The sequence below is a fragment of the Castor canadensis genome, chromosome 8, assembly GCF_047511655.1.
Source record: "Castor canadensis chromosome 8, mCasCan1.hap1v2, whole genome shotgun sequence".
NCBI classification, from domain to species: domain Eukaryota; kingdom Metazoa; phylum Chordata; class Mammalia; order Rodentia; family Castoridae; genus Castor; species Castor canadensis.
This window is the reverse complement of record NC_133393.1, coordinates 79,847,587-79,855,564: the sequence shown is the minus strand read 5'-3', so window position 1 is coordinate 79,855,564 and position 7,978 is coordinate 79,847,587. Positions and strand designations below refer to the sequence as shown.

At 37.8% G+C, this 7,978-nt stretch overlaps 1 protein-coding gene across 17 annotated transcripts in view; it reads right to left on the bottom strand.

The window, feature by feature from the left end:
- Positions 1 to 4,245: 4,245 nt before the first annotated feature.
- The window catches only part of Pphln1 (periphilin 1), a 111,927-nt gene continuing 108,194 nt past the window's right edge, over positions 4,246 to 7,978 (bottom strand). For all 17 annotated transcript variants that reach the window (XM_074083167.1, XM_074083165.1, XM_074083154.1 and 14 more), the window contains one exon: positions 4,246 to 6,705. In XM_074083167.1, the coding sequence (XP_073939268.1) occupies positions 6,511 to 6,705 (195 nt within the window). In that variant the 3' untranslated portion in view covers positions 4,246 to 6,510. The remainder of the gene's footprint in view (positions 6,706 to 7,978) is intronic.

Genomic DNA, 7,978 nt, shown 5'->3' with positions numbered 1-7,978 from the left:
TCTCCTGCCAGGCTACCATGAGCACTCTGAGGAGACAGTTCAAGTCTCCCCAGTCAGCATGGTGTCTCCCCTTTCCTGATTCTTCATATACCATTAACACATTTGTCTGGTGAGGATTCCTGAAAGGATGACACCCTCCCTTCATCTCCCCACTGAGACCTTGCCTTAAGGAATTGAGAACTTTAAAGAGGGTTTTGTTTTGTCTCACTATGTAGCCCAGGCTGGCCTCAAAACTCAGGATCCTCCTGTGCTGAGATTATAAATGAGTACCACCATGCCTGGCATATCTTTTTTCTGAGTGGGTAAGAAGTTAAACTAGATAAGAAAATGGGAGTTTGGGGATAGCACATATGCTTCAATCAGGCCTTACCCCAGGAAGCAGTTTGGAAACTGCACAGACTATGGAGAGGGCAAGACTTTCCTCTATGTTATTTCTTCCCAGTTACCAGGAGAAAAAGTAAGAATTTTTCCTACATTTCAGAGGATAGCTATTAGCAGCAGCCTTACCCTTGCATCTCTGAACATGTAAACCAAGCTGAGCCTAGGGAATCATGAGCTTACTGAATCATGGCTTCTAGAATACAAGAGTTTAATTGCTAAACTCGCCCCACTGAAATGGCTCTTCTGAAACAACATGAGCCTGGGTGCAGTAGCCAGAGACTCAAGGACGCTGTGTGCACTGAACACACAGTGGCTGCAGAAGCTACAACCTGCCTGCCTGCCAGCTGCCTCTTAAGAGCCTCAAAGGTATTTTCTAAAGTAGCTTCCAAAGCAGAAGTCATAGGGAACCAATGTGGAAGTTAGGAAGCGAGGATAAAGCGAAAAACAGAAAAATGTACCAAACTAGGGTTTCGATTTCTTCAAATTTTTTAAAAAATTTGAAATTTTGTACATAAAACCCATCAAAACCACATTACATATATTAACCACACAGACACCAAACAACTAGTCTATAACGGAGTCAACATTTGAACCCAGTTCTGAATGGCTGCCACACTTCTTCAATGAACATTGATCTTGGACTGGAAAGCTGGGGGGTAAAACCCTGGCCCTGCCACTTGCGAGTTGTAGAACCTTGGGCACGATATAATCTCTTGTTCTTGACCCTAAATGTGGGAATAAAATTCGTACTGGTCATGGGTATGAGCCTCATCACTGGACATAGGAAGTCCACATTTGTAAGGAATTCAATGTGAACGAACCACAAAATACCACAATGATAGCTCCAACCTTGTTTAGATAGTAAAATAAGAGAAAAATACGGTGCTTCTCAAAATTCTATAAAACATTCAGTATATTAAACCTGAAATACATTTTGAGCATCATCCAGTATGGGGTACTAAATTCCACTCTACAGAAGTAGTACAGAAATAGGCAGCTGCTATGTAAATATGCACTAGGCTGTAAGAATATTATTTGTTATTCAAACACAGCTTCAAATCTCACTCAATGCACTGGCTAATCTCTTATACAGTCCCCGTCACCCAAGATCGATTAGTCCAATGGCAAGAGAGGTGCAGCCTGCCCGGGGCCAAAGTCAGTGAAGATAGCTTCTGACTGTCATTTGACATAAATGAGCAATGATTTTGAGCAAAAAGTGAGCTGCTGTACCAACAACAACAAAAACCCCAAATAATGTGGCTTAAAGAATGGAGACATGTATTCAGCTACCACGTAACAATTCGGTATTCCAGGTAGTCATGCAGATACCCAAGTTCCTTCCATGTTGAGGCTCTGCAAAAAACTCAGGACTGCATCACTATTGTTACTACACATGGAAAGAGAGAGAAGAGCATGCCTCAGTCTACAGCATACTTCCTCTCAGATTCCATAGCAGAGAAGTTAGTTCACATACCTACAAGGAGGGCATAGCAAATACAGTCCTAGTTAGGTAGTTATGCGATTCGGTGTCAAGTCTATTACCATGAAAAATGGCAGAAGAGATGCTGGTAACTACCTCAGTTATGTGTCCACTCCCACTCCCCAGTCTCTATTTTTCTTGTTCAGTAAATTGGATTAACATTAGCGCTCTTAATAGAGATAGCAGAAAGGACATGAAAATCAAGTACCATGCATAATCCACCAACGTTAGTTTGGCAAAACAGAATGTGGTCATTACTGTGAGGAGCTCCCAGTGCCAGCCTAAGCAGTTATAGCTATAAAGCCAGTTGGGTGGCTGGCTGTCCACAGCTCTGAATAGCTGCCTACCATGAATTCTCTAGACATGATCAGATCATCATCCCCCAAAGTTGTAGCCAAAGAACTGTCAGAGCCTACCTTGGAGCTTAGGATCTGTTAGAGCAAAGTCTAGAGTGAAGCTAAAATCAGTACGGATTTTGGCAGAGTGTAGAGTCCTCCCTTAAGGCCATCTGGACTTCCTTTCCTTCGAGAGGTTCAGGATCTGTAAATTAGCTCAGGGCTACAACATGACTGAGGGCAGGAGAAATAAACATTTTTGGTAATAGTACTAGACTCATCATGTTTTCAAAAAGGGTGATACAATAATCATTTAACATCCTTCCTGTTCGGCTCTCAGCCTACCTTACCCACTTGTCCATAGTTGGGAGTCCTGCAAGAGACAGATTCACAAAAGGAGATAAAGCAAGTTTATCAATGCATATAGTGCATATCACATAGGAGAAAAGAAACTCTTCAGCAGTGGCTGAGGAATGTGCCTTCAACAATAAATATATAGAGAAGTGACAGGTGGAAAAGCAGTCTCAGGCTTCAGAGGTGGGAAAATGGTGAGAAGACAAACTTATAAGAAAGTCTGCTCCAGAGAGCAATCTCTGATCTGAGAAGCTTTGCAAACAATTTCTTTAGGCAAGAAAGTCAGAGCACGGAGAGAAGGTCCAGCTTAGAAGACTTTTTTCTTTGTGAATCTTTGTCCTGTTTTTAGGCAAACTGAGAAAAGGCAGAGTTCCCCTGTATTTTGATTGTCTTCACCTCAAGAATCCTTTATTATTTTTGGAGAGAATTATTTTGGTTTCCTTTACCACCTTCATCCTCTGTCACCTTTCAACTAACTAGTCATTGTGACAGATAATTTTATTTTCTTGGCAATACTGGGATTTGAACTCAGGGACTTGAACTTGCTAAGCAGGTGCTCTACCACTTGAGCCATGCCCCCAGCCATTTTTTGCTTTAGTTCTTTTTTCAGGTAAGGTCTTGCATTTTTGCCCAGGCTGGCTCAAGTGGCAGGACCATGATCGTCCTACCCATGCTTCTCATATTGCTGGGATCAAATGCACACACCACCGTGCCCAGATTATTGACTCTGATAGGAAACTTTTTGCCTGGGCTTGCCTCAAACCACACTCAGTCAACCTCAAGGTAGCTGGAATTACAAACAAGAGCCACTGCACCCCATCCCCATTGATGGTTCACCTTTGTCAATTTGACTGGATTGAGAAGCTCCTAGACTACTACAGCACACTTCCAGATGTGTCTGTGAGGGCATCTCACAGAAAGGATTAAGACCCAACCTAAATGTGGGCAGCAATCAGCCTGGGCTCCAGATGAACTAAAAGGGGAGTAAAGAGGGAACCCATGAAGGAGGCATCCTCTCTGCTTCTTGGCCACCATGAAGTGAGCAACTTTGCTATCCCATTGATGTTCTGCCTCACCACAGGCCCAGAAACAATGGAGCCAAGTGACCACAGACTGAAACCATGAGTCAAAATAAATCCCTACTGGTTTAAGTTGTTTTTTCGCAGGTATTTCTCACAGCAATGGAAAGTGACTAACAGGCACATGGGCCTACAACTTTCCCTATACAATTCCCTCCTTTTGATTCTACTACTTCTTCTCTGACTGAACAAACCCAATTCCTCCAAGATCCAGGAGTCAAGTGTCACTGCTTTGTGAACCCAACTTAAGTTGATAAATATGAGTACCTATAATATTCCCAACTATGCTAAGAACTGGGGTCACAAAGACAGCAAGGTTCCCACCCAACAGGAGTTACTACATAGGTGTAGAATTTTAATCCTACAATTCCTTGAAATTTAGATTCCTAAGTAAATAATTATTGCATTTATAGTGTAAGGCATCTTTTCTTAACTGCTTCCGAGACATCACAACTCCTTAAATCACCAAAGTTAATAGTGTCTCAATTCCTAACCTCCTCTACTTGGCTGAATAGTGAACTATTTGAATAGTAAAAGAAGTAATATGGTAGAGAGTAATAAAGTTTACATTTTAGTAAAACACTTGAAGTCTGGTAAAATACGAGAAAAGGCAATCTAATTATTTAATCTTGGTTGCTTTATTTTGCATTTTAAAAATTCACAAAAAGCTTTCCCTCTGTTGATCATGAAGGCTTTATGGCAAGACAAAGGAAATTTTATCACATCAACTGGGTACCCTCAAAAACAATGGATAATTTATAAACAAATCTCCTTAATCAAGGACATCTTGAAAAATACATACTTTAGTACACACATCTGAATTTATCTATTCTAAAATTAGAGTTTAAAACAAATTTAAGAAAACAAAAACAAACAGATTTTAACACTGACAAGTCTAGCAGAATAATGCTGATGGCAAGCTATAAACAGCTTTAAATGTTGAATGTAATTTGAGGAAAGGGAAGAGAAACTATTCCTTAAACCCACATTTAAACGTATCTGTTAGTAAAACTTCTTTTTTTAAAAGAAATTCAACAAAGTGAACTCTTTTACCTCTGACAGTCTCTCAGATTTGATTTTTAAACTTGTAACATATTGATGAAAAGAACCAAATCCTGGGACAAGAATATTTAAAGAAAAGAAAAACATTGAGAGGACAAAAGAAAAAATATCATCAGTACCTTCTTGGTCTTTCTAAAAGAGTAACAAATACAACATTGCTTATAGTAAGGAAGGCTATCAGATAATATATGGGATTTCATTCGGCTCATGTTTTACAAAAGTTAGATAAGTACAACATCTCATTGGCAAAAAGAAAAACTGAAGATGATTTCACTTAGGAATCAAAAATAAATGTTGCCCTCAATTAGCTTTTAAATTTGTGGAATGGCATAATATGTATTTCAAGGCAGCCATTATAGAATCCATTCAAAATTATGATTATAATTATTTATTTTTAGCTCGTACTGGGGTTTTAACTGGGCCTTGCACTTGTGAGGCAGGTGCTCTACCCCTTGATCCACACCCCCAACCCTTCATTGAAATAACTAATACCATCTCCACTTTTAATATAATCTTTACGTGTTCTTTAGAATCAACAGAGGTCATAAAAACAACACCAGAATTGAAGTGAGAATAGAGTGGAAATGGAAAAAGGATGAGAGGACAATAAAACTGGGTAGTAACAACAAACATGATTTTAAGGTTTCCGGACTAATGCCACAAAATTATATATTTTGGCTCAATGCCATTGGGCTGCCGCAAGTCAGTAGAAAATAGTGGAATATCCTAATGGTCCCAGTTAGACTCCACTAACCTATGATTTGGATGGCTCACTCATGAAGGACTGTTATACAGACTGCTTGGAAAGGGGCAAGCTGAGCAGGGTTTACTGCCTATTCTTTGCTTCTTTTGAGGATAATTGTGAAGGGCTAAGAACTTCTAAAAGTGAGCAGAGCAAAGCACTCAGATGACAGAGATTTAAAAAGAGTAACCTGTGAGGATCTAATCATGAGCATGCTGTCAAGCACTTTTTCTGAGAGCGTATGGGTCCATGAAAAAGAAAAAAAAAAGCTCCAGTACTTCTATATATTCTAAATGTTTCCTCGTCTCTTGATCAGAAGGGTTTTTAAGAAATCTCAACTTTAAAATACTCTTCACCTTCCATCTCGAATTGTCTCTTCTTTTACCTTATAGAAGACTACACATCAGTGAAAGTAGTCAACAATTTCAGGAGCATTTTAATAGAAGAGATACATCGAGTTCATTTATTTGGGGTAAAAATTCTAAGGTGTCCTTTAGAGATTTTAAGTGCTCTATTTTATCACTGAATGAGAATTTTTTCTCAAAGCAAATATGCTGTAGGATACCAAAGTACTTGTTTATTAGGACAGTATACTTAAAAGCCTAAGGAAAAGTAAGCGACAAGTCAATAAAAATCACAACTCAAAACTCTAACATTTTCCCATGGTACCATTCACTACGAAATGCAAAAAGACTATTAATGTTTAAGTGGAATGATCTCTAACTATAAATCACAATCCTGTGACCACACACTGTGGAAGACTGTAGACCATGAGTAAGTACAGAAAGCTGCTCTCCAGAAAGCTTTTTCAAAGCTTAACAAATTAATTGACCATCATTTTTTTGGAGGGGTGGGAAGGGAGGAAGAAAGACATGGATTAGGAGGTTCTACATGTAGAAAAAACTTTTAGAATATTTTAAATGACTACTTTAGATGTTTATTTGATATTGGAAATGTGGTCAACTATCATAAAGTGTTTCTCTTCATTAGGAAAATTCCATATATTAAAGATTTACACAATTCAGGGAGAAAAAAAAATCTAGAGCCTTTAAAAAAAAAAAAAAAACATTAATTCTTCTAAAAAGGCTCTCCAAAATCTTGAGTAGAATTATCATACTCTGCAATGAAATGCTTGAGTTCTTCCACACACCGCTCACCTATTTCATGCAAATTCTGCCTCAGTGCAAACTGAATAGACTTTTCTAAGGAAGGATCTTTTTCAATCAGCATTTTCACCACCATTCCAAAAGTTTCACAGTCTTGTCGGTAAACCTAGAACAGCAAAACACACTCTTGTTAGAGGAGAAGTAAAAGCAATTAACCAAACATTTAGCTGACTGAGTTGGCTGAATTAGGATGTTGAAGTTGAAAAGGGAGACGCAATAATACAGCCAAATCTCTCCAATACTTGCATGGTCAGTACTGCTAAGAGCCATTCAAGGCTCTTTCTAAGATACTTACTGACCACTTGAGTGAGCACAAGAACACTGATATATACACCACAGAATATAGAACATTGGCATGACATTTGAGAATAAGGCAGTATACCTATAGGACATCCAACTAGATGGGAAAAGTTAAGAACAAAAGCTAAAGAAGAAAAAAAAAAATCTGAGCCTCTAGTTTAGGTTCTGTTTGAATCACAACCAGATGACAAATTCAAAATTGTTTACTATACAACAAATAGCTATAAGAACACTGAAGCATCTATTTGAGAGAGAACTTTACAAGTTATGAATATTTAGTTATAAAGATTAAGATGAAAACAACACATTATACATACATCATGCACAGATACGGATATGCATATATGTGTAGATATAAACAAATACATGCGTATGTGTATACATGGATTTCTACTTCAAAGTGTCTATTTTAGTAATTTGCCTCAAAATATATATTTATCAGTGGCAATTAGATATTTCCTGTCCAGAAATTGCTGTTTCCTCCACACTAAATGCCATTTCCTTAATTTGTGGTAACAAAATATATTTTAGATTTTGTTTTCCCCTCCTCAGTACTGAGGTTTGAACTACATACCCTAGTCCTTGTGTTTTAGATTTCTTTACTACTTTTTGTACTCAATAGCTCAAGTATTTAAGGAAAATAATGCTAAATCTGTTATAGAAATTATATGAATTAAAAACTATCTCATTTAAACCTATTACATTAATTTTATTTTTTTGATATAACAATAACAAACTCAACATAGTTTATTCTCCAAAAAATTACTTTTCTCCTTCTGAAACACTTTAGAAATCAGTGAGTGGAGATATTGCTGGAATTGTGATAACTTCTACTTCTCAAATGGTCGCTACTAGTTGTGATGGCTTCTAGCAGCTTAAAATGTCTACAGTATTTGTTCTGATAGCTCAAAAAGAGCTATTTAAAGAAGACTCTTTAATTTTGAATTTAGGTTGCTAAGTTTTATTAAAAATCATTTCTGTCCTTTTTTTTTTTTTTTTAATGGAACCAGGTTTTTAACTCAGGGCTTCATATTTGCAAAGCAGGTGCTCTACTGCTTGAACCACACCTCCAGTCCTTT